This window comes from Vulpes vulpes, chromosome 2 (assembly GCF_048418805.1).
Source record: "Vulpes vulpes isolate BD-2025 chromosome 2, VulVul3, whole genome shotgun sequence".
NCBI lineage: Eukaryota > Metazoa > Chordata > Mammalia > Carnivora > Canidae > Vulpes > Vulpes vulpes.
The window spans coordinates 152889691-152915950 of NC_132781.1; the positions used below are offsets into that span (position 1 = coordinate 152889691).

At 47.7% G+C, this 26260-nt stretch overlaps 2 protein-coding genes and 1 long non-coding RNA gene across 3 annotated transcripts; 2 read left to right on the forward strand and 1 right to left on the reverse strand.

Moving 5' to 3' along the window:
* The first annotated feature begins 8247 nt into the window (after positions 1 to 8247).
* Positions 8248 to 11301, forward strand: NR0B2 (nuclear receptor subfamily 0 group B member 2). The gene is made up of 2 exons (XM_026014583.2): positions 8248 to 9880; positions 10662 to 11301. Exons 1-2 carry the CDS (start codon positions 9340 to 9342, stop codon positions 10958 to 10960), a joined length of 840 nt encoding a protein of 279 aa, XP_025870368.1. The 5' UTR covers positions 8248 to 9339; the 3' UTR covers positions 10961 to 11301.
* A 4776-nt stretch (positions 11302 to 16077) lies between these two features.
* On the reverse strand, positions 16078 to 17779 carry LOC112931673 (uncharacterized). The gene is made up of 3 exons (XR_003237350.2): positions 17638 to 17779; positions 17320 to 17439; positions 16078 to 17078 (listed from the first exon to the last, which is right to left on the reverse strand). It is a non-coding gene; the product is annotated as an uncharacterized lncRNA (long non-coding RNA).
* Positions 17736 to 26109, forward strand: GPATCH3 (G-patch domain containing 3). The gene is made up of 7 exons (XM_026014358.2): positions 17736 to 18208; positions 19809 to 20230; positions 22742 to 22916; positions 23440 to 23499; positions 24293 to 24414; positions 24529 to 24656; positions 25366 to 26109. Exons 1-7 carry the CDS (start codon positions 17773 to 17775, stop codon positions 25580 to 25582), a joined length of 1560 nt encoding a protein of 519 aa, XP_025870143.1. The 5' UTR covers positions 17736 to 17772; the 3' UTR covers positions 25583 to 26109.
* The last annotated feature ends 151 nt before the right edge of the window (positions 26110 to 26260 follow it).

Here is a 26260-nt window from a genome sequence, read left to right on the forward strand (position 1 = left end):
CCTGGGATCGAGCTCCACATTGGGGCTCCCAGCTCCCTGGGGAGCCTGCTTCTCCCTCTCCTTCTGCCTGCTGCTCCCCCTGCTTGTGCATCCACGTGCTCTCTCTAAAATCTTTTTTAAAAAATAATTATTGTTTTTAAAAAAACTAACATGGGGCAGCCCCGGTGACGCAGCAGTTTAGCGCCACCTGAAGCCCAGGGCGTGTGATCCTGGAGACCCTGGATCGAGTCCCGTGTCGGCTCTCTGCATGGAGCCTGCTTCTCCCTCTGCCTGTGTCTCTGCCCCCCTCTCTCTCTCTCTCTCTCTCTCTGTGTGTGTGTGTGTGTGTGTGTGTGTGTGTGTCTATGAATAAATAAAATCTTAAAAAAATAAAAATAAAAAACTAACATGGCCAACATCAATACTCCCCCCATGCGCAAATTAATTTCTCCCAAAGTCTTCCCCATGTAGTCTAATGGCCTTTTTAGCACCAATTTACCAAAGTCCAAAACTCCACTCATCCACCCATTCGCAAAGGCCAAAATCTAGCCTCATCTAATCCTTTAGTAGTTTTGTCAGCTCCTCCTCCAAACTCAATCCTCAGTCCCCTTCTCAGCTTACTATGTGAAGCAAGGTGCTATTGTTATTCTGGTCCAAACCAGCATCATCTCTTGCATCCTAGCTAGTCTCCTTCCCTCCTTTCTCATCCCTTTCTCGTCTATCCTTCATCCAGCAGCCAGAGCAATTCTTCTAAAAGACAAGCCAGATCTTGCCACTCTCTTGCTTAAAATTAAGCCCTCATAGATTGCCATTCAGGACAGATTCCAAATTCTCAACCATGGCCTCTGAAGAGTGACACCAACAAGCCCCTGCCCGCCTTTCCAGGCACATTTTGTCCCAGGCTCCCCTTCAGTCATTAGGCTCCTTTCTCATTGGCCTCTTTCACTTCTTCAAATGCTCTGTCCTGGTTCTGAAGCCTTTGCCAGTCAAGTCCTTTCTGTCCATCAGATCTCAACTGAAATGCAACATCTTCTGTGAGGCCTTTACTAAACCTGATACACAGATTAAGTCTCCACCTTTGTGATTCTTGCTTTCAAAGTGCCTTGTGTTCATCCTCTGTAATTACTGACTACACTGAAGCAATTAATTAAGAAATGTTGGTTCATCTCCTCTTGCTGAAATATGAATTTCATGAAAGATAGCACCTGCTTGATTCATCTGAGCATTCAGCTCAGAACCTCAAACATTGTAGAGCCTCAGTAAATATTTAGGGAATGGATAAATGGTTTTTGCCTGGTACCATTGAATCTCATTATATCACTTATCAATAAATTCTGGTAAAATGTATTGACATAAGGACTTAGTACTGTATGAGCATTTTAGAAACATTATTTGACTTAACATAGTGCTCCTATGTTATTTTCCCTTTGGGGGAAAAAGAAAATAGAGACAGAGAAGTGAAGTCATGTGCTCAAGGTCACACAACTAAAAGACTAGAGCCAGGGTTCAAACCCACAAAGCCAGACTCCAGAGTCCACATACATTACCCACTTCACCCTAGAGTTCTGTCTCCCTGAATTAGCATTCTGATTTTATAAATCACTCCCAGATGCTTGTTGGATATGACTGCTCCCTGAGGAACCCAGACCTGATATTGGACCCTGGTGAATTCATTGAGATAATAAATATTGCCCTGGAAGGCCTCTTGGTGACCAGCCAGCAACACCTCCAACAGCAGGTAAGTGGGTAAGATTGTACCACCAGGTGCTAAGCATCGTGTTAGGGTTGTGGGCTGGATGACCTGGGAAATTAGAAAGGCAGCAATTTAGTCTTCTGAAAAGGTGGAGAGAGAAAGATGTGAATCCTGTGCTAGAGAATTAACATTTGTCCAAAACTATGAAAGGTGATAGGGAGCTTACGAGGCAGGCAGAGTAAGGGAAAGGCATTCCAGGCAGAGGGAATAGCATGAGCAAAAGCTTGCAGGCACGAAGATAGATGACATGTCCAGGGAATGAAAAGGTGCCTAGTGCCACCTTCTGATTTCCAGTTCTGATACTTAACCCAGGCCCTCTACACCCTAGGATCTCATGGCTGTCCCCCTCAATTAGTCTGAGGCCTCTGTACACAACAAGAGGGCAAATACTTGCACCCTGGCCATAGGATTGCAAAGCATTTTCACATACATCATCTTATGAGGAGTGCTTTAACTTCACAGATGACACCCAGCCCAGGGCCTGACACATAGTAAGTAGGTGTTTAATAAGTGTCAGTGGTGGCAGCCCCAGTGGCTCAGTGGTTTAGTGCCGCCTTAAGCCCAGGGTGGGATCCTGGAAACCCGGGATCAAGTCCCATGTCAGGCTCCCTGAATGGAGCCTGCTTCTCCCTCTGCCTGTGTCTCTGCCTCTCTCTGTGTGTCTCTCATGAACCAATCAATCAATCAATCAATCAATCAGTCTTTGGGGATCCCTGGGTGGCTCAGCGGTTTGGCGCCTGCCTTTGGCCCAGGGTACGATCCTGGAGTCCCAGGATTGAGTCCTGTGTCGGGCTCCTGGCATGGAGCCTGCTTCTCCCTCTGCCTATGTCTCTGCTTCTCTCTTTGTGTGTGTCTATCATGAATAAGTAAATAAAATCTTTAAAAAAAAAATAAGTGTCAGTCATTATCATCCTTGGGATGATGATGGTTGTTGTTCCTGCTTGGATAGGAACACCTTCATCACCCTGTCACTTGCTGATCAACTGAGATCATTGCTGTGAAAGTGCTTTGTAAACCATGGAGTGCTGTACAGCGAGAACACTGTCAGGCACTTTTCCCCCAGAAAGCCTTCCAGATTCAAGGTACTCAGCCTCACCGCCCCATTTTATATTATTTTTTTAAAGATTTTATATATTTATTCATAAGAGGCACAGAGAGGCGGGGGGGAGAGAGAGACAGAGATACAGGCAGAGGGAGAAGCAGGCTCTGTGCAGGGAGCCTGACGTGGGACTCGATCCCAGGTCTCCAGGATCATACCCCGGGCTGCAGGCGGCACTAAACCGCTAAGCCACTGGGGCTGCCCTCGCTGTCCCATTTTAACTCCCCTGTCCGTCATTGATGTGGGCGTCCCACATCCCCTGTTGGAACTCCTGAAAGCGGGACTGTCTCTCCCTCCCCAGAATGGGGCTCCTCAGTGCTGGCCTGTGTCTTCACAGCAGCAGACAGAAGACTCCCCAAAGCAGGGTTCGTCTCTTCTCTCTGACTAGGGTCTCTGGGGGATGGCCTGTGTCACTCTAGTTAGATTTGGGATTCCCAATGGCAGGATTACATCTCCTCCCTTGAATGGGGACTCCTAAAGGTTGACTTGTGTCTCCGCCTTCAGACTGCAGGCAGGGCCTGGGCAGAGGGCAGCTGCTGGGCCATGTCCTCCACAGAGGACTCCCAACTCCTTGAAAAATTCCTTGCCCTCTGGGACCTCCAGGACTGACACTTCCACCTTCAGGCCACACACAGGGCTCAGAAAACACAGTTCTCCACAGTGCAAAAAGACACCAGACTAAACCTGGGGGGCCAGCTTTACCATGACACCCCATCCCCAGCTGAGAGATCTCTCTTCTGTGTCTCCTCCTCCTCAACTGCCTCCCCTGGAAAGCGAGGGTGAGAACAACAACAATAATAATGACTACTGCCCTTCCTTTACAGAGCACTTGCTGTTTGCTGGACTCTTTGTCTCTCTGAGTCCTGACAAACACATAGGAAGGATGCTATTAGAGGCAGATTTCCTATGAAGCTAATGAAGCTCAAACCACCAGGCCCTTCACCGGCACATTCAAGGCCTTGGGAAAAGCCCAGCAATATCTGTCTGTCTGTCTGTCTGTCTCTTTCTCTCTAGATATATAGATATATATATTATATATATTCTTTTATATGTATTCTCTTTAACTTGCACAAATAAAATTTTATTTGTGAAAAAATAAATAAAATTTTATAACTACAATTGCTTCAGACCACATTTTCTTCCCACTCTATCCCACTTCCCAATACGAATGATTCCCAAGACACCTGGAAGTATGTGGGTGGTGGAAGAGAAAGAAGAATAGGTAAAGAGCAAGAGGCAAATCTGTGCAAAATTCTTTCAATCATCACTAAATTGTCATTGAATAGTGACACCAACTCAAAAAAGCAGTTCTCTCCTATAAGGGAGATGTGGCATATGCAATTATAAATATTCCATGCATATCTTTCTTTTTTGATAGAGTTACACAAAGTAGAATTTATCAAAATTCCTACTACAAACCTATTGGCACTACTACAAGTGTCAGAAACATCTGTGTGTGAAGTCACACGATTGTGTATCCTGACTCTCAGGAATAAAACAGGTTTTTATTACTAAAAAAAAAAAAACACATTTTAAAAAGTTTATTTATTTATTTATTTATTTATTTATTTATTTATTTATTTGAGAGAGCTAGCAGTGTGAGTGAGGAGAAGGGCAGAGGGAGAGGGAGAGAGAAACCACAAGCAGACTCCTCACTAAGCGTGGAGCCCAGCGTGGGGCTTGGTCCCCCCCCCCCCCCGCCCCGAGATCATAACCTGCGCTGAAACCAAGAATCAACTGCTTAACTGACTGAGCCACTCAGGTGCCCTTAAAACATGTTTTTGATCAACCATGCAAGAGGAAAGACTGAATCATCTCTCCATTTTTACTGGAGAAATTTACTTTTAAAATTTATAGACAGTTCTACTTTTTTTTTTATCTTCCTTCTCTTCCTAAAAATTTGAGTCCTAAAACTATTAGGTAGAGCAGAACAAGAGGAAAGCATGTGACGGGGGAGGGAGCCACAGTGGCTGAGAGCAAAAGTCAGAGCCCCAGCAGGGTGAGGAGAGTGTTCACATGGCATGGAGTTCAGGAAGGTGAAGAAGGTGTCCCTGCGTGGGAGGGGGCAGCCTGCCAAAAGGTATCAGAGCCCACATGGGGTGAGGAGGGCATTTATAGGAGATGGGATGGCAGCAAAGCTAGGAGATTGTTTACAAACAAGGGCTTGATCCAGTAAGTAAATAAATTGAGAAAAATAGAAGCCAGATTTCTCAGTGTTAAGGAATGGAGGTATAAATATAGAGACGGGGGAGCTACGATGAACCCCACTATAGTGGATTAAAATTGCCTGTAATGATAGGAACCCATGTTTTTAATATGTATAAATAGACATAGAAATAATTGTAACTATAAATGAGTGTGTGTGTGTGTGTGTGTACACTCTAGCTCTGGAAGAGCCTGGGCACAGTGACACCCTCCTAACAGTGAGGTCTTGGTTTCTGATTATCATCCTAGCACCAGATCATGACTTTTAAATACTATGCTCCACAAAAGATTGAATCAGAGATTCTTGAAGGACTGGTTGATTCCCGGGGCTTGAAAAGAGGTATCTTCTTATACCAGAGAACAATGGATGTTCAAAGAATGATGGGGCATGTCAAAATGACAGACTCCAGTTTAAAGAAGCTGCCATTAGGCAAATCTGTGACAATCTGAGCATTAAAATAATGATAGTAATAGGTTACAAGCCACTAAACAAAATAGGAGACCATGAGTTCATAACTAAAGACACACATACATACATTCAAACTTTGAGAAGGTATACCTCCATAGTCTCAAAATACCTCCTCACAAACTACACATCCATTACAAAGGGAAAAGAGTAAGTATAGTGGAGAAGACTGGCAGACATCACCTTAGCCAAGTGACCAAAGTGAAACATGGGATAGATGAAAATGTGTGCTACCTAATAAAATGTATCAAAAAGAACACAGCAGGGATGCCTGGGTGGCTCAGTGGTTGAGTGCTTCCCTTCAGCCCAGGGTGTGTGATCCTGGAGTCTCGGGATCGAGTCCCACATCAGACTCCCTGCTTCTCCCTCTACCTGTGTCTCTGCCCCTCTCCCAGTCTCTCATGAATAAATAAAATCTTAAAAAAGAAAAAAAAAAAAAAAAAGAACAGAACAGTGGGGCGCCTGGGTGGCTCATCGTTTGAGTGTCTGACTCTTGATTTCAACTCAGGTCAGAATCTCAGTGTCGTGAGATTGAACCCTACATTGGGCTCCACGTTCAGTGCAGAGTCTGCTTGTCCCTCTCTCTCTGCACTCCACCCACCCACTCACCATCCCACTTACTCTCTCTCTCAAATAAATAAAATCTTAAAAAAAAAAAAAAAAAGAATGGGGCACCTAGGTGGCTTAGTCAGTTAAGCCTCTGGCTCCTGGTTTCAACCAGGTTGTGATTTCATGGGTTGTGAGATTGAGACCTTCGTTGGACTCCACACTCAGCAGGGAGTCTGCTTGAAGAGGCTCTCCCTCTGCCCCCTTCCCCCCTCAAAATAAATAAAATTAAAAAAAAATATTTATTTATTCATGAGAGACAGAGAGAGGCAGAGACATAGGCAGAGGGAGAAGCAGGCTCCCCGCAGGGAACCCGACGTGGGACTCGATCCCAGGACCCCGGGATCACACCCTGAGCCAAAGGCAGCCGCTCAACCACTGAACCACCCAGGTGTCCCTAAATAAATAAATCTTAAAAAAAAAAAAAAAAGCCCACGACATCACTTCTGTGATGTTCCTGTTAAAGATACATAATCTGAATCACAAGGAGTCCTTAGACAACCCTAAACTGAGAGCCTTGCCACAAAATAACTACAACTCTTCGAAAGCGAGAGCGTCAAGGTCTTGAAAGGCAAGGAAAGACTGAGAGACTTCCTGACTGATAAAGACTAAAGGGACATGACAAAGAACCTCAGTGGGAGATTTTGGCCTGAGTCTAGTCGCTGCAATGGTTTCACTGGAGCACTTGGTGAAACTTAAATGGAGTCTCAGATTTTTTTTTTTTTTTTTTTTTGAGTCTCAGATTAGATGGTAAATGTTCCATGTTAATTTCCTAATTTTGATGGTTGTATTGAGCTTATGTGGAGGAGTGTCCTTGAACACAGGAATTACACACTCAACGTTGACTCAAATTCAAGAGAGTTATGGGCAGCAGGTTGGCAATTTACCCTCAAATGGTTCAAGTTAAAAAGAGTTCCCTGTACTGTACTTGCAACCTTTGTTTGTGATGGTTTCAAAACAAATACCATGTAAATGAGGCAAGCAAAGAATGTGCAGCTAAAACAGAGGCAAATATTGTCAAGCAATTAATCAAAGTATTGTGTTATTCTCCTGGGTTTGTGACAGTGTTTTTCAGTCAGCTTATTTTAATTTATAATTGGTCGTGATTTGTTCTCTCATTTTATTTTAAATATATTTTTTTAATTTTTAAGTAATGTCTGCACCCAACATAGGGCTCTAACTCACAACCCCAAGATCAAGAGTCAACATGCTCTGCCAACTGAGCCAGCCAGGTGCCCTTTCTCAATTTAAATATTCACTTTCATACCTGGTTTTCTATTCCTAAAGAGGGACCTCCAAATTGTATAGGCTTCAGTCCCCATAAAGCCATTATCCACTATTGGCCTTTCTTGTACCCTTTAAAGATGAGGAAACCAAGACACAGAAATATAAAGTGACTCACCCAATGTCACTAAGTGATGAAGCAGGATTTGTTTTTTGTTTTTTTAAGATTTTATTTATTTATTCATGAGAGACAGAGAGAGAGAGAGAGAGAGAGAGAGAGAGAGGCAGAGACACAGGCAGAGGGAGAAGCAGGCTCCATGCAGGGAGCCTGACGTGGGACTCGATCGCTGGTCTCCAGGATCAGGCCCTGGGCTGAACGCAGCACTAAACCACTGAGCCACCCCCCAGCCCCACCCTCGGGCTGCCCCAATGAAGCAGGATTTGAAGCCAGGAAGTTTGACTCCAGAGTCCCCTTCCCGGGGAGGAGCACTGAGGACTCGTGAGATGAAAAGAACTTTACAAATGTGGGGATTAAGATTATTCACAATTAGAATAAAAATGCACACTTGTCTGCTGGAGCTTAGGTTCCTTAGGCAGAGGAAAGGGAGGAGCAAAGTCCTCCTACTGTATGCCAGAAACTGCTTGGAATTTCACATCCAGGACTTCACTTTTTTATTGTCCCTGATTCCCAGATGAAGCTCCTGAGGCCCACAGGGATCAGCCCAAGGTCACACAACTGGAAAATGATAGAGCCAGGAGCAAGTGCCAGGGATGGTGACGGCTGCCCAATAGTGTGCTGGCAGAAGGCTTGCCAAGCTGGGTTTGCCAAGGTTCATGGACATGGACAGCCCAGGACCTTCCCACCCTCTCTCACACCCCATGCCCCACCATCCTGAGACAGATGCCCAGGACAGAGTTGCCATGTGGCTGGCGGCAGCGCAACATTTCTACCCAGATCGTAAGTAGGCAACATTGTTGACCAGGCAGCTGCAAGGTGGGGACCCAGGTAGCCACCAGCTCTGGGAAACAGGTCATACAGCTCGGGCTGCACCATCAGGAGAGTGGGTCCAGGGGAGCAAGTAAGGACTTTGGAGTCAGATCTGGGCTCTGTCTCCTCTTACTGGTGTGACCTTGGGCAAGTCACTTCACCTCTTTGAGTTTCAAAGATAAGAATTTTGCCTCATGGGGAAGCTCTGAGTATTAGAATGGAAAGTGCCTAGCACACAGTAGGTGCTCAATAAATAGCAGCCAAACTTTATTCTCATTCTGTGAGGGCTTCTCAGCAGAGACAGCCTTTTGGGAACTTTAGAAATCCAGGCTAAGGAGAGAGAATTCTTAGGGACCTTATTTCTGGAGGGGCCCCAGAACCGAGTCAGGAGAGGGAGGCCTCCTGGCCTGCACAGTGGGCAAAGTCCTCCCAGCCCCCCAGGGTCCTGGCTCCGTTCCCGCAGCCTGTTCCTTACCAACAACAGGAGCAGAGCCCCAAGGTTAGGCAAACAAGTCCCTGATAAGGCACTTCCAGGTTGGGCCTTGCATTCAAGGCTCGTCCAGCTCTGGGGCTGGCCTCCCAGCTTAGCGCCAGTCTTGCAGGCACCAATAGGGACACCTGCAATGGCCACCTGCTGATTGTGCACCTGAGGCCTTGGTGCCTCGGTACAGCCTGGGTTAATGACCCTGTTTATCCACTTGAGTCATCTGATAAGGGGCAGCCGGGCCAGCGGGCAGGCAGCCTTGTGCCCTGCACAGGCTGCTTCATTGACTGAAGTGATATCAGGGCCACGTGGAACTCCCAAAGCCCCCTCCCCCGCCACTTCCCCACCAATCCTGCAGGGTCAGTGTGTGTTTCTTTTTTTTTTCAATGAACATGACTTCTGGAGTCAAGGTTGTCAGGCCGTCCCCCCTGCCCCCACCCACTGTCCCTCCCACTGGGGGATATAAATAGCACCCAGCACACAGCAGAGGGCAGAAGCAGGAGAGCTGGGAGGAAGAAGGAGCAGATCCCCAACCATGAGCTCCAGCCAGCCAGGGACCTGCCCATGTCAGGGTGCTGCAGGCCGCCCAGCCATTCTCTATGCACTTCTGAGCCCCAGCCTCACGGCCAGGCCCCCAGTGCCCCCGGTTCAGAGTCGCTGCTTGTGCAGACAGCACCGGCCCGTCCGGCTGTGTGCCCCACATCGCACCTGCCGGGAGGCCTTGGATGTTCTGGCCAGGACAGTAGTCTTCCTCAAGAACCTGCCGTCCTTCTGCCAGCTGCCCCCTCAAGATCAGCAGCTGCTGCTGCGGGTCTGCTGGGGCCCCCTCTTCCTGCTGGGGTTGGCCCAAGACACTGTGACTTTCGAGGTGGCTGAGGCGCCGGTTCCCAGCATACTCAAGAAGATCTTGCTGGAGGAGCCCAGTAGTGGTGCACGCAGCGGCCAGCTGCCCGATCGGCCCCAGCCCTCACTGGCTGCCGTACAGTGGCTTCAGTGCTGCCTGGAGTCCTTCTGGAGCCTGGAGCTGGGCCCCAAGGAATACGCCTACCTGAAAGAGACCATCCTCTTCAATCCTGGTGAGCTTCCAGACATTCCTGGATGGGGACCCAGCCAGGGAAGGCACCTTCTAAGGGCTTGACACCCGTTTTCTCTTTGGGTCCTCATTATCCCCAAAAGTCACCTCCCAGAGAGGTTAAGTGATTTGCTGAAGGTCACACAGCCTCGGTAGGGGCAAAGCAGGGATGGGAACTCAGGTTTATTCCCTCCAGAGACTGGTCCATGCCACTCTGCCTAAGAAACTTGCCCTGACTGTCAGGGAAGGTGAGCAGACACAACTCTGCCTCTGTCACAGGTAAAACCCTATGGGTTCAGAAAGACCCCATGGAGAAGAATGAAAATGTGAGATGAGAATTCCTCATCAAAAAGCCCTCGTAGAATGCATAAATGATGGTAATTAATTATAGTGATAGTAATGAATATTCATATTACATTTACCATATATTAGGCTCAATTATAAGGGTTTTGAATATACTAGCTGATTTAAACTTCATAACATGCCTAGGAGATAGGTATTATTATCCCCATTTTACAGATGAGAAAACTGAGGCACAGATATTAACATATCTGAGGTCATGCAGCCAGTGAGTGACAGCATGGGATTCAAACCCAGGCTGCCTGGCTCTTAACCATTACTCTGGGCTGCCCCATAAATGGATGGATAAATAAAGTGATAAACACATAAATGGAGGAGGTAGTAATGGAGCCTCAAAGGCCAAGCCAGTGACCTCCGGTCTTGGGCCAATATTGCTGCCTGGGAGTGGGGTACTCACCCGCCCTCTTCACCCTCTCTGCCCACAGGCTTGCCAGGCCTCCACGCCTCCTCCCACATCGGACACCTGCAGGAAGAGGCTCATCATGCGCTATGTGAGGCCCTGGAGCCCTGGTGCCCAGCAGGCCAAGGCCGCTTGGCCCGCGTCCTCCTCACAGCCTCCACCCTCAAGTCTATCCCGCCCAGCCTCCTTGGGGACCTCTTCTTCCGCCCTATTGTTGGAGACATTGACATCGCTGGCCTACTTGAGGACATGCTTTTGTTGAGCCAACCTGTTCCAGCCCAGGCAGAGATCAAGTGGAGGTTGGGCAAAGGCTGGCAGCACTGATTTGGCCCAGCTGTCCCCAGGGCTACCTGATGCCCCCAGAGGGAGCAAGTTTGTACCGGCAGCACTCAGCCTCCCTGGAACAAGCCTGTCCTGCCCCAGCGAGATGGGCTAGGGGCACCCCCCACCTCACTCACCACACAGCCCCCACTGGCCTTTCTTGGTTTGATGTGGCGCTCCAGCTGTCTGGAGCTGGAGTGGTCCTCTGGCTTGTGGGCTAAGACTCCTGACCCCTTCTGAGATGGGGATGGCAGTATGTTGCTCAATGGGACAAGTCCTACTGACTTTGTATAGAAATGATTTAAGTTATTGGTTTTTGTAATAAAAGGCATGATACCCTTGGAGCCTGACACTGTAATTTGTACATGGAAGGGACTGTCCCACCTTCAGGGCCCACTCTGCCACTATCAGGAGTTCAGGAGGAAGGAATCATAAGGAGTGCTGGAGCCAGCCCTCAGGGAACTGGGATATTAGTTTTTCAGGGCAGGATGATTATTTCATCTTGGGGGATGAGATTTATTTCGCACAGGGACTAGGATCAGTTCAGGCCCCCTTACTTCCTTGCCTTTATCTTTAGGGCTGAGAGTGTCTCTTCCTGATCCCCTTGTGGGGATCGCTAACCCCTCTCTTGGCTTCTGAGCCATACAGGCTCCCTCTCACCTCAACAAAAGTCAGATCACAGCCAGTAAGGAATATGAAGCAGCCCATTCTCAAATTTAAACAGGCAAGGTCAAGGTCACGGGAATTTCTGCAGTTTGGGATCATTCACTTGCCCATTCCTGCAGATGACAGTAGAAGACAGTCCACTGCTGTCCCAATGGGAGGGGCAAGGGAACCCAGGGCTGGCCCCACACAGCTGCCTGGAGCCCAAGGCCGACTGAGGTCTAGCTACCACAATGGCTGTTAGAGTCTGAGACTCTTCCATGGCAGTTGGTTCACAGCGACTGCCCTGAGTCCCCCCAAGTCCCCTCCCATGGCCTCTCTGTCCCGGCCCTTCACCTGGAATCCATCCTCATTGGCCAACACCTAGAGAGGTGATGGCTGGTATAGCCATGGCCTCCAGCACTGCTCCATTCAGAGCATGGCTGGTGTCTGTTCTGATTGGTCAATGTCTGTGGCTCACTGTTTGTTAAATATTTTGAATATCACGCAGGTTCGGGTGACTGACCTGTAAGCAGCAGAGAATGATAACGACACACATGCCTATAGGATCCCCCAGCAAGCCTCCCCCTTCCTTTAGCAATAAGGCTTGTCCTTACCAGTCCCACCCCCTTTGCCATCAGTTTGGATTCTCTTCATGGGGCCAAGTTAATTATTGCTTAATGAGAGGTCATTCGCTCAGGAACAACAGTCGAAGAGCTGCCATTCAGGCCTCTCCCGAAAGCCCCCAGGATAGGACCACAGTTGAATCAGCCATATGCCCATTATAGGCACCCAGCGCCAACAGAAAGGGCAACCCTGTCCCTTAACCAATCACCTGCTCACCACTCAGACACCCAGAGTGACAGAAACACACAGCTCACAGCTCACACCCCACAACAAAGACACACAACTCAGACCTACAACTCTTACACACATGCACACTAACATATACAAATCAGAGACACCTACACAGACCCTTAAAACAGACCCACCATCTACCCACACACAGCATGGAAATGCACAGCCAAGACACACTCGGTGACATACAGTAGACCCAAACACATGACAGCAGAGACAGCCCCAGAGCCAGATGCTCACACATCCATCCCTATGCTCCAGGGTGGGGCACACAGTATGGAGATACCTTCACAATGGGACATGTTCTCCATTTTCTGTATGTCACAGGAGAAAGAAAAATGGACCCCAAAGTAAACACACCTATATCTGTACATCTCTTAGGTCGACCCAGAGCCTGCTAATCCAGGCCAAACTGCTCTGGTTGGCATTTGGGGCCTAAGCTCACCAATCTTCCCCTTCCCCCATGGTGATCCCAACATCTACCCTCCTCCTACATAGGCTGTGCCCTGCTCAACAGCTCTCCCAAGCCAGGACCTAATCAAATTCCCAAATAGAAGCATCCTTGAGAGCCAAGAACAGGCCTGGCATTCCTCTGTCCCCTAACCTCCCACCAGAACTCCCAAACTCAGACCTCAGGCCCCCAAGCACCTCTACCTGCCTGCCCTTCCCAGCACTTAGACACACACTGCCTATCTCACCATGCAGAAGCATGAGGCTCTTCCAAGAGCAAATGTCTTGTCTCTCTGTAGGTGTCAAAGCCAGAGGATTTGGGGACTTCAGGTTATTCTTTTATGTTCCTTCACCAACTGCCCCTCATTAGTTTATTGGTGTGCCTCTCTGAACCTGCAGGCTGCCCCTCACCCATTCCCTCCTCCAACCTTGAACAGCCACTAGAAAGTGTTCCTCTCCACTATCCACCCCAGCCTTTCCCCTCATCTTACCTCACGTTTCCATCATCCAAATAGCTTCCCTGATTAGCACTACCTTGCTTCTTTGCAAAGTTCTTCCTTATCCCCTCCACATGATTGGGGACCTATACTTCTGTTTCTCGTCTGTACCTCATGTCATTCCCTGTGCCTTATCCAAACCTCCTGCAAGGAAGATCAAGATAGATCTAGCAAAACTAAGGAGAGTATTATAATTCAATGTAATAAGAGCACTAATGTTTCCCCTGTGAGACAAAGGTGGGGGGTTGTGTCTCCATCACCAGCAGCTTAGAAGTGGGACTGTGCCTTATCAACCAGAGAGGGTAGAAGAGGAAACAGGCTCAGACAGGTTATGGAACTTATTCAGTGTCGAGACTGATCATTATCTGTGCTGAGATTTGAACTCAGGCCTGTATGACTGTAGAGGCCAGGCTCACCAGCAGCACAGGCTGGCATGAGTTATGGCCAGGATCAGGCTGTCTGGAGCCAGCTTACTAAGGTTTACCGACCATCTACCCTCTCAGCAATAATCCCTATCCTCAGGCCCAGCCAAGGATGACTCACTAGGAATCAGGAGAGGCTGAGACTTTGTGTCAGCCTTGGGTACCATTTTATTATTACCATTATCTCTACCTTCATTAGCCTAATAATTGACTGATTATTAACAAGTCAGATGCTGAGCTGACATATACTGTGCCTTGGCCAACACACCCTGCCTTTGGGTATCCTAGAACCCATGGAGCCAGCAAAAAGCCACATCCACCCTCCATCCTCCATTCATGTCATCATCCACCATCTCTCTTGATTAGCACTTGTACCAGACCCTGTGCTAGATGCTAAGGGGTGAAAAATACATAAGATAAAGTTCCTGCCTTCACTGAACATGCTATCTATGGCAGAGAGAGACGTATAAGTAATTGCAACCCAGAGTGATCTGAACTGTGATAGAGGGAGGTTTAGTGGGCGGCAGGAGCTCAGAAAGGGGAGTGATTAAATCCGCCTGGAGGTGGGAAGAATACTTCAGCCAAGTGGTGACTACTCCGAGCTAAAGAGAATGAATAGGTTAGCCAGGCAACCAAGGGATGGGCATTTCAGATAGAGGGAATGAGAGGTGCAAAAACACTGAGGTGACATAGAGCAAGGGTGTTCAGCTAACTGCAGCAACTTGGCCTCAGGTCAGCAAGGGATGAGCCTGGAAAGGTGGACAAGGACCAAATCACAGAACAAGGCAGCAGAGAAAGGCAATCTCAGTGAAACTGCTGGAGGCAACAAGGTTAAGGTCTCAGGGGAATCAGGGTTAACATGGGGAATCACTCATTCCTGGTAGGTTAGTCTGGGTAACTACTAAACAATAACCAGCTAACATTTATTGAGGGCTGTGCTCTAAGCGTGTTACAGCGGATTCCGTTATCTAATTCTCACAATTACTGTGCTGGAATTACCATCATCATCTCCATTTTATAAATTAAGAAACTGAGGCACAGAGAGGTTAAGTGACTCGCTCAAAGCCACATGGTTAATAAGTAGTAGAGTCAGGGTTTGAACTTAGGTGGTCTGAATTTAGGGCCTATACTATTAAGCACTACACTCTCTTGGGTCTCTAAATGCCAGGGATGGTCAGCTGGAGAACACGTAACAGTACCTGGAACCCTTCCCTTCCTCACCACACTACAAGGTGGAATGAGAGGTAAACCTTTGAGTCTAAGGTTCTGATGAGAAATCTGGCTTCCCCCAGGTAAGTGGCCCTACTTTCCCTGAAGATGGTCCTCAACCACACCCAATGGTACATCCCCACACTAGTGCCAAGAATATTCATTCAATCAATGGTGGTTTACTGAGTCTACTACATATCAAGCATCATGCAAGGTTCTGGAAATTTAGGCCCACAAATGGCAATTGTGTGGAACCTTAAGTGCATAACTTCTTGGGTCAGCTAACAGCTTTTCCAGAGCACTCATCTCGTTTACTGTAAAGGACTTATTTTTCTTTTTCCAGATTTTTTCAAAATATAGTTTTAATTCAACCTTTTCTGTATAATATACAGAGAAGTATACAAATAGTCCATGTACAGTTTGATGAGTTATCAAAATGAACTCCTCTCTGTAATCACCACCCAGCTCAAGAAATAGAGCTTTAGCAACACCCTGGAAACCCTCCCCCATTCCCACACTCTCTCTCTTCCCTAAGTGGCATCGCTATCCCTGATTTCCAACATAAGTGAGATTACTTGCCTTAACCTTTATATAAATGGAAACATACAGCATATATTCTTTTGTGTTTGTCTTTCACTTAATATTATGTCAGAGATTCATTCTGACCCATTCATTTTCATTGTTGTAAAGTATCCCATTACACTACAATTCATTTATCCAAGATAAATGGATGATGATCATTTGGTTCATCAAATATTGCTAGGATTATTCCTGCATACATTTTTTGGTGCACAGATATTTGCAGATCTGTTGTTAAATAACAAGAACTGGAATTACCAAGTCAAAGAATGTGTGCTCAACCTAAGATCTTGCCAAATTTTCCAAAGTGGTTGTACCAATTTATACTTCCATCAGATTTTAAAATTCAAGTATGTATAATGATCCTATCTGCAATTACCCAGACTTTATTAGAACTTTTTATTTTCTTTCTTTCTCAAATAGGTATATATATGTGATCAACACAAAGTAAACACTTGCCTTATTGCTTTTTGAAGAGTTATTTTCCCTTTTAAGATGTTTTATTAAAATTGAGTAAGACAAAATAATATTTGCAATACATTGTTAAGTGTAAAGAATAACAGTACAATGAACTCTCATCATGTCCAACTTTGAGTCCCTTTCTAAATCTATGACCTCCCCTCAAAGGTAATGATTACCCTGAACTTGGAGTTAATCATTTCCTTACTTTTCTTAATGACAATTTAAAGCATACTTATGTATTCCTAAGAAATATTTTTGTATTTTTGAACTTTTAATATAAATGTTTTGACTTACCCTCAATATCATATACCACTTAATAGTACTAAATGCCAATTTTTTGCTCTAACAAACACTGCAGCTATGAATATTCACACATGAAAAAAAAACCAAATCTGGACTCAGTAAAGAGAGGCTTCATTTTAAATGATTATTCCAAGAGAGGAAAGGAACTATTTCAAGGGAGAAAGAAGGTATTGAAATGGGACCATAAGATCTACATGTGCCTTCAAGGGTTAGGCAAAAGGAGTCTGTCATTCATAGGGAAAAGTAAACAAGGCCAGAAAAAACTGGGTGTGAGGAAGCGGGATGACCAGAAGTGGCATGATGGAACAGTAGATCAGAAAATGTTTTACCCTGAAGCCAGGCTATTCTCAGGAGGGGTTGTGTGCTGGCTCAAACTTGGGGGGTGGATGGGGAAGGCAAAGTTCAGGGACCTGGAGGAAGGAGAGAAGCTTAACCAAAGTTTGGTTAACAAGCATTTTGCTCTGACTGATCAGTGGGGACAAGCAGTTCATCTAAGCGTTTACAAGGCAAAGAATTGGAATTTGGAGTCTGTTGCTAGCCTTGAGATAGGTAAACAAGGGGGCACCTATGAATTTTATCTGTCATATAAGGGAGGGTGTTTTCTTTGCAGTAAGCTGGGTTCCAGGACACAAAACGGTGGGATAGGGTTTCTTAACCTTCGCTCTCTTCCAGGATCACAGGGTTGGGTGAAGTTCAACACTGTCAATAGGGAGACATATGCAAGAATTTATTGTTAGTACATGCACAGAAGTCAGAAGATATGGGTAGCTTCACTTCTACTGGGTAATGTTCAAATTGTTTTTCAAAGTGCTTGTACTAGGGCTTGTACTACTTTACATTCCACAACAATGTATGTAAGATCCAGTTGATCACCGACACTTGATTTAAAATTTTTTGCCAATCTGATGGATGTTAAGTGGGTCTCGCTGCATTTCCTTACCGATGAGACTGAGGCTCTTTCATTGTTAATCCGCTGTTTCTTTTCTGTGAAGTGTCGTCAGTCCACTTTTCAATTGGATTACCTTTTCCCTGGAGGTTTGTGGGAGTGCATGGGTACGCTCTGGAAGAATAAGTGGATGAACAACTGAAAAGGCTCTGAACGGCGAAAGCTGAGATGAGGTGTGGGAAATCCCCAACAACCAAAAACCTTAAGAACTGCCCTTCTAATTTTATCACTAAAGCCTTACGAACGAGATCTGTAAACCATTTCTCAGCATCGCCGGCTTCTCATTGCGGGAAAGCGACCCGAAAGACTTACCCCAGACCTTCCCAGCTCCTCAACCACAGACCGGCTGACTAACTGCCGGTTACTCAGCATCGCAGTGCAGAAGCCTCTGCTCCACTTGCGATATTCTCGCGAGAGTCGGTTCCAGCCATCATGTGACAACCCAAGATGGCGGTGCCCGGCGAGGCGGAGGAAGAGGCGACAGTCTACTTGATAGTTAGCGGTATCCCCTCGGGTTTGCGCTCGGCCCAGCTCCGGAGCTACTTTAGCCAGTTCCGGGAACAGCGCGGCTGTGGCTTCCTGTGTTTCCACTACCGGCATCGGCCTGAGCGGGCTCCTTCCCAGGCTGCTCCCGACTCTGCCCTAACTCCTGTCGGCCAGGTTCTCGCCCAGACTTCCCTTACCGATGCCCACGCTCCCTCCACTCCGGACTCTGCTCCGGCCCAGACCCGCACCTGCTGCTGCGTCATCTCAGTACGGGGGGCAGCTCAAGCTCAGCAGCTTCTTCGCATGTACTCGGGCCGCAGGTGGCTGGATTCTCAGGGGACTTGGTTGCCCGGTCGTTGTTTCATCCGCAGACTGCGGCTACCTACTGAAGCATCAGGTACGAGTGGGAAAGATAATAGACCGAGCCTACTGGCCCTGGATCAGAGACACCTTTCCTAAGAGTTGATGAGGATAAGTCAGGTCTCTGATTATCAGACTTTTTAAGAGTTTAGATGATTTCTGGACGGAGCTTCAGGCTCAACTGCATGTTAGTCTTAGAGGGGAAAGAACAGGAAGAGGCCTAATGGATTGACCCTTCATTTTCCAATTTATTAGATTCTTCTGAGATCCTTTTCTCTGAGAGGTTGATATTGCACTGACACGGAAGGAAGAAAAGTAAATGTGGTTTCTGATTCTCTTATTGTCTGTCTTTATTGCATTCTTTGTCGCTTCTTACCCAGCCTTCTCTTAGCAAGATCCAAATGAAAAGACAATCTTTTTCATCGGGACAGCTCCCATTTTCATGGGAAATCACTTTGATGGGGGTACAGGAAATACTGCAGAGACCTAACTCATTCAACAGATTGAGTTTATGTGCTACACCTAGTGTGACTCTAAGCCTTTTATTTTCGTATTGACTCCTTGCAACAATCCTAGAAGGTGGGAGCTATTGTTACCATTTTATAGTTGAGGGTACTGAGGGATACAGAAGTTATGTTACCTGCTCAGAGTTACAGAACTAGTAAGTGGCAGAGTCATACTACAAACCCAGGCACGTTGCCCCAGCATGTATGCTCTTTATCACCAAGTGGTGTGAGATGACAGAGGAGGGAAAAACTGATCTCTTAGAGGTATCAGGAAATGTGGCTTTTCATCTGGATCAGAAAGATAACAGGAGCTTGTAGGATGGAACAGTGTTCAAGGCAAATGGCATTTGCAGAGATACAGACAGATGTGAAAGCCCATGGAGGGGCATCCCCGGTGGCTCAGCAGTTTAGCGCCACCTTCAGCCCAGGGCGTGATCCTGGAGACACGGGATGGAGTCCCACATAGGGCTCCCTGCAGGGAGCCTGCTTCTCCCTCTGCCTGTGTCTCTGCCTCTCTCTCTGCATCTCTCTGTGTCTCTCATGGATAAATAAATAAAATCTTAAGAAAGAAAGAAAGAAAGAAAGAAAGAAAGAAAGAAAGAAAGAAAGAAAGCCCATGGAACTTTGAGGGCATATTAAATTGTTTGGTAGGGTTGAAGCACATGGTATGAGGATATGCAAGGAGTGGGGGTTGGTGGCAGTTGAGAATCAGCAGGAACCAGATTTGATTTTTTTTTTAATTTTTATTTATTTATGATAGTCACACACAGAGAGAGAGAGAGGCAGAGACACAGGCAGAGGGAGAAGCAGGCTCCATGCACAGGGAGCCCGATGTGGGATTCGATCCCGGGTCTCCAGGATCGCGCCCTGGGCCAAAGGCAGGCGCCAAACCGCTGCGCCACCCAGGGATCCCAGGAACCAGATTTGAAAGAGACTTGTGTGCCTGGCCTAGGTGATGAGAAATGGCATGTAATTATTAAGTAGTTCTGGTCAGGGAATGGAGGAAGTTACTCTGGAGAAGTCTGAAAGGGAGGAACAGCAGTAGGCTAAAAGATTTGAACCAGTTTCTAGCTCAAGTGTTGCTGGAGGCTTCTAGGTTTCAAGAACCATTCTTTCCCCTTGCTTTCCAAGGTTTGGGCTCCTTTCCTTTCAAAACCCGGAAGGAGCTGCAGAGTCGGAAAGCTAAGAGTGAAGCTTTCACTTTGGCCGATCTGAAGCAACTGCCAGAGCTGAACCCACCAGTGCTGATGCCCAACGGAAATGTGGGGACTCCTCTGCAGGTCTTTTTGGAGTTGATCCGGGCCTGCCGCCTACCCCCTCGGATCATCACCCAGCTACAGCTCCAGTTCCCTAAGACAGGCTCTTCCCGGCGCTATGGCAACGTTCCATTCAAGTATGAGGACTCAGAGACTGTGGAGCAGGAAGAGCTTGTGTACACAGCTGAAGGCGAAGAAATACCCCAAGGAACCAGCCTAGCAGACATACCAGCCAGCTCCCATGGAGAGCCAGAGGAGGAAGGGGAAAACGAGGAGGAAGAGTCACACTCAGATGATGTGAGTACGGTGAGCTACCCTGTCTTTGCTGGCAGCTTAAAGAGGGTAATAGAGCATTAATACTATCACTCTTCAACTGCATATTACAATAGTTCTAAACATGCAACCTTCTCAGGGGGGTTCCAGAATTAGAACTCCCTGACATTGAATATAAAACTGCATTTGCATGTGCATATATGCATTTCTTCGAGGGGTTTTTATCAGAAGATTCTCAAAGGGGTCTTCTTTGCATTCTCTTAGAAGGAATGTGAGGAGGTTCCTTTTTTTTTTTTTTCTTTTTTATTTATTTATGATAGTCACAAAGAGAGAGAGAGAGAGAGAGAGGCAGAGACATAGGCAGAGGGAGAAGCAGGCTCCATGCCGGGAGCCCAACGTGGGATTCGATCCCAGGTCTCCAGGATCGCGCCCTGGGCCAAAGGCAGGCGCTAAACCACTGCGCCACCCAGGGATCCCCTAGGAGGTTCCTTTTCATAGATGAAAATGGACCATCCAAGAAATTAAAGTCATGTAAGGAAGTAGAGGCAGAGCTGAGATGTGAACTTGGTCCCCTTTGCTGCTTGTCTAACCTCTGTGTGCTTTCATTATGTGGCTGAGAAGTCACCTCTATTTTCTGACCTTGAGTCTGTGGCTTGGACACTAGCCTCCACTCTAATTTTATCAATGAAATAGACATTTCTTCTACTTTTTTCCAAATTTGGTTGTTCATCTATAAAATCAGGAAAGGTGTGATTTTTGGGGGGGAAACGTGTGTGTGTGTGTGCATACTCTGGGTAAAAAAAATAATTCATCTGTGTCTTCAAAGCTGCCAGCCTGGGGACGCCTGGGTGGCTCAGTGGTTGGGCACCTGCCTTCGGCTCGGGTCATGATCCCGGGATCCGGGATCGAGTCCCACATTGGGCTCCCTGAGAGGAGCCTGCTTCTCCCTTTGCCTATGTCTGTCTCTCATGAGTAAATAAATAAATCTTAAAAAAAAAAAAAAAAGCTGCCAGCCCAGAGTTGCTAACATCTGTACCACATCCTTAGTGTAGTACCATCTGGACTTTTTCCCCAGCAGCTGTTCTGCAGCAGTGATACCTGGGGCCTCCTGGGAGTTTAACTAGGACAGGTGCCCCCAAGATTTCAAGTCCAGAGTCATCCTATCATTCTGCAATTCCTAGCATTTGTACACACAGGCTAGTGCAGGATTCCAGAGACACTCCAAGATCCATTTCCTGCTTTGAAAGAGTCTAAAATTCTCCCTGAAGAGAGAGAGAAGCAGTATCTGGAAAGGCTGTGTGGCATGGCAACCTGGGTTTGAACCCTGGCTCTGCCACTCTCTTGATGTATTATTGTGGATCAATTCACTTTACTCCTCTGAACCCAGGTCTCCTCGTCTGTAGAACGGGAATGATGATACTTACCTCACAGCATTATTGGGCTGATCAAAGGAGCTAAGTAATGAGAAGGGTCTGATACACAGTAGACAATAGGTATTAGTTGTTATCCCCTCTTTATGATGTAATGTATAGAGGCCTAAACAGTGTGTATCGAACTCCTCCATACTGAGGAGTTCAGAGGCCAGCAAGAGTGCTGTGGGCCTCAGTGAAGGGGGCTTCATGTACAACTGTACAACTTGAGGGATGAGGATTTGCCACGTGAAGAAATGGTGGTGGAGGACAGATATTTCCAGCAGGATACAACATGGCTAAAAGCAGAGCGGTTAAGAGTCAGTCAGGGGATGCCTGGGTGGCTCAGCGGTTGAGCGTCTGCCTTTGGCCCAGGGTGTGATCCCCGGATCCAAGATCGAGTCCCACATCAGGCTCCTTGCTTCTCCCTCAGCCTATGTCTCTGCCTCTCCCTCCAGCTGTGTCTCTCATTAATAAATAAATGAAAATTAAAAAAACAAAAAGTCGGGCAGCCCTGGTGGCACAGTGGTTTAGCGCCGCCTGCAGCCCAGGGTGTGATCCTGGAGACCCGGGATCGAGTCCCGCATCGGGCTTCCTGCATGGAGCTTGCTCCTCCCTCTGCCTGTGTTGTGTCTCTGCCCCTCTCTCTCTCGCTCTCTCGCTCTCTCTGAATAAATAAATAAATACATCTTAAAAAAAAAAAAAAAAAGGGATCCCTGGGTGGCGCAGCGGTTTGGCGCCTGCCTTTGGCCCAGGGCGCAATCCTGGAGACCCGGGATCAAATCCCACATCAGGCTCCCGGTGCATGGAGCCTGCTTCTCCCTCTGCCTGTGTCTCTGCCTCTCTCTCTCTCTCTCTCTGTGACTATCATAAATAAATAAAAATTAAAAAAAAATTAAAAAAAAAAGTTGGGCTTGGGGTAGGGTGCCAAGTATGTTGAGGCACAAGGGATGGAGAGATGTGTAGGGCAAGGCCTGGAGGACCAAATATGTGCTGCTTCTAAGAGAAGTTTGGAAAAATGGAGCTGAGGGCCTGTCTCACAAGCCTCCTGTGCCAAGCTGCCCTCCATGCAGGCCTGAGGTCAGGAGGCTGGACAGGCAAGTCACCTCTCCCCACCTTCTCCAAGGACGACGACCGGGGTGAGGAGTGGGAGCGGCATGAAGCCCTGCATGAGGATGTGACTGGACAGGAGCGTACCACTGAGCGGCTCTTCGAGGAGGAGATAGAGCTCAAGTGGGAGAAGGGCGGGTCCGGCCTGGTGTTTTACACAGATGCCCAGTTCTGGCAGGAGGAAGAAGGAGGTAAGGCCAGAGGCAGGGGCAGGAGTGATCCCTGGTGCCTTTAGTCAGGGTTCTCCATTCCACATGGTGGATTCTCTGGCAGTGAGGCCATATAAAGGGCTATGGAAGAGGCTTACCTTGATTGTGTATGAGACCAGTCATCCTTTTTAGGGGCGGGAGGTTAGTGGAGTGGAGAAAAAGTGACACACACACACACACACACACACACACCCCAGAAGAGACTTAAAAATGCAATCAAAAGTTCCAAGATGGGATGCCTGGGTGGCTCAGCGGTTGAGTGCCTGCCTTCAGCCCAGGGTGTCATCCTAGGGTCCCGGGATCAAGTCCCACATTAGGCTCCCTGCATGGAGCCTGCTTCTCCCTCTGCCTGTGTCTCTGCCTCTTTCTGTATCTCTTATGAATAAATAAATAAAATCTTAAAAAAAAAAAAAAACCTCCAAGTTCTAAAACATATGTCTAAGTTTAGATTGAATTCTGAACAGAACTGCGAGTCCTTAGCTTACTCTGTGCTTTTTATCTGCAGACTTTGATGAACAGACAGCCGATGACTGGGATGTGGATATGAGTGTGTACTACGACACAGGTACTGGGCCAGGGGTTGCAGTATGGGGAGGTAGAACTGGTGCCCTGGCCTTGCAGTGACACTTACGTGACACCCTGCTTAGCAAAGGCTGGGATGGAACCAGTTCCCTTGGGGTAGCCCACTGAGAGAGTTCCTCTCTTAAAACATCTCCAGTTGTGTGCATTAAGTGCTGGTTGTGGACAGAGTCTTTTTCCTTTGTTTGTGGAGGAAGGATATGTAGAGTCAGCCCTCAGAGAGCTCTGGTTCTGATGGGCAGGCCCTGGTAGAGTGGGAGGGTCAAGAGCTCAGGCTTTAAGAGTTTAGATTCTGGAGTCAAAAATGACCTAGGTGGAGGGGGGGGGGTGGTAGGAAGGGAATTCCTGGGTTCTAATTTCATTTCTCACCTTTTGGCTGTATGACTTTTCTGTACCAATCTCCTCATTTGTAAGATGGGAAAGGCAGGGTTCCTATTCTTGGCCAGTGCCCAGTCTAATGAGAGAAATAATAATAAAGTAATAAAACTGAGGGGCACCTGGGTAGCTCAGTTATTTGAGCATTTGCCTTCAGCTCAGGTCTTGATTCCAGAGCCCTGGGATCCAGCCCTGAGCCAGGCTCCCCACTCAGCAAAGAGTCTGCCCCTCCCCCTTGCACGTGCTCTCTCCCTCTCTCTCTCCCAAATAAATAAAAAATAAAAATAAATAATAAAATACCCTAAAGATGAAAGTGTAAATCTTGTGAGGAGGTCCTAGAAACCTGATTTTTCCCCCTTTCTGCTGAGAGAGTCCCTTCTGCAAACTGAGCTCTACTTTCTCAGATGGTGGAGACAAGGATGCTCGAGACTCTGTCCAAATGCGTCTGGAACAGAGACTTCGTGATGGCCAGGAGGATGGCTCTGTGATCAAATGCCAAGTGGGCACCTTTGAGCGCCATACCAAGGTAAGTGCTGTGCCTAGCCTGTTGACCTATTTTTCTCCATCCCCATTCCTCACCCCACCCCCCCACTCCCTACAAGAATCCCATACTCTTGAGTCTTCTCTTTTCCCTGCACAGGGCATTGGACGCAAGGTGATGGAACGGCAGGGCTGGGCTGAGGGCCAGGGTCTGGGGAGCCAGTGCTCAGGGGTACCTGAGGCTCTGGATAGTGATGGCCAGCACCCTAGATGCAAGCGTGGATTGGGGTGAGTATGACCAAGGGACTTGGCCCCAGCTAGCCTTTCATTTGTACCCTGGTTTCCCCCTTCCCTCTGGTTTTGGGATGGGTGCTAGAGACTCCTAGGGAATGAACTTCAAAGCAGAATTAGAAGGAAAAGGTAGATGTGGCACTATTTCTTTTTTTAGACCAAGCCCTAAGGCTTGAGAGGATCCCTGATCTCCTGGGGGAGTCATACCCCCTGGTCTGAGGAGTCTGGACTTCGTGATTGCCATTAGGGAGTGCCTATAAGTCACAGAATGGTGACAGTTGTTCTAAACTCTGTGTACTATTTAAACTGAAAACAGGGGATCCCTGGGTGGCGCAGCGGTTTGGCGCCTGCCTTTGGCCCAGGGCGCGATCCTGGAGACCCGGGATCGAATCCCACGTCGGGCTCCCGGTGCATGGAGCCTGCTTCTCCCTCTGCCTCTCTCTCTCTCTCTCTGTATGACTCTCTCTCTCTCTCTCTGTATGACTATCATAAATAAATAATAAAAAAAAAAAAAAAAAAAAACTGAAAACAGTATGTGAGACCCCAGGTTGCTGGCACTGTCAGTGAATAGATAAGGAGACTGAAGAGCAAAGATCCAAATTTAAAGGCTCTGTCTTGGGACAAACCAGACGTGTAATAGCTGCTTCTCTGTCCTTTCCCAACCTATTAAGAGCAGCCCTCTGACTGTGAGCCCTTTTTAATGCAGGTACCATGGAGAGAAGCTACAGCCATTTGGGCAACTGAAGAGGCCTCGTGGAACTGGCTTGGGGCTCATCTCTACCATCTATGATGAGCCCCTACCTCAAGACCAGGGGGAGTCGCTGCTCCGACGCCAGCCACCCACCAGCATGAAGTTTCGGTCTGACATGGCCTTTGTGAGGAGTTCCAGCTGTGCCTTGGACAACCCCTCAGAGCCTGAGTGACAGTTTTGGGGCCTTCCTTAGTATCACTCATACCTGCACAGTGGCAGCCCTCTGCCTTGGCCTTACCTCCCACCACAGCGCAAAGAACTTCGGGAGCAGCAATCTCTGCAGTGTGTTCAGGGTGCTTTATTTTGAACTTGCCTTCTGGCTCTCTACCTCAAGGGCATTCTTCCCCAAAGCCCCCCATCCTCCTCTTTTAATATTAGGACTTAAAGACCTTTCGTTGGCCTCCTAACCCAAGGCCGTTTGGGCTTGCCCACGTTGCCTCCCCCAGTACCTTGAAGAGCAGTATTGAATGAAGTTCTCAGCACAATCTTCGTTGGGGGGCGGGGGGGTGTCACTATAAAGGTCAGAAAGGCGGGGTAATGGACCTGGAAAGAGGACTCCTGGGCTTGGAAGAGTCGATCGTGGGGCGGGCGCTCCATCGCCAACCCCCGTAGCTGGCTGGGACCGGCAGCGGCAAGGCCGCGGGACGTGGCCCGGGTCTGCGACCTAACGGGATAATAAAGTTTACCACCGATCTCTCATTTTATCTTGTAATTTGGGCCGGGGGAAGGTCGGGAAAAGCTGGGTTAGGGTCCCCCACCCCACGGCCGTTCGCCGAGCTGGTAGAAACGCTGCGCGTGGCCACGCCCCTCGACGCCAGGTTGCGCCATCACCGTGGGGGCGGGACTTCCT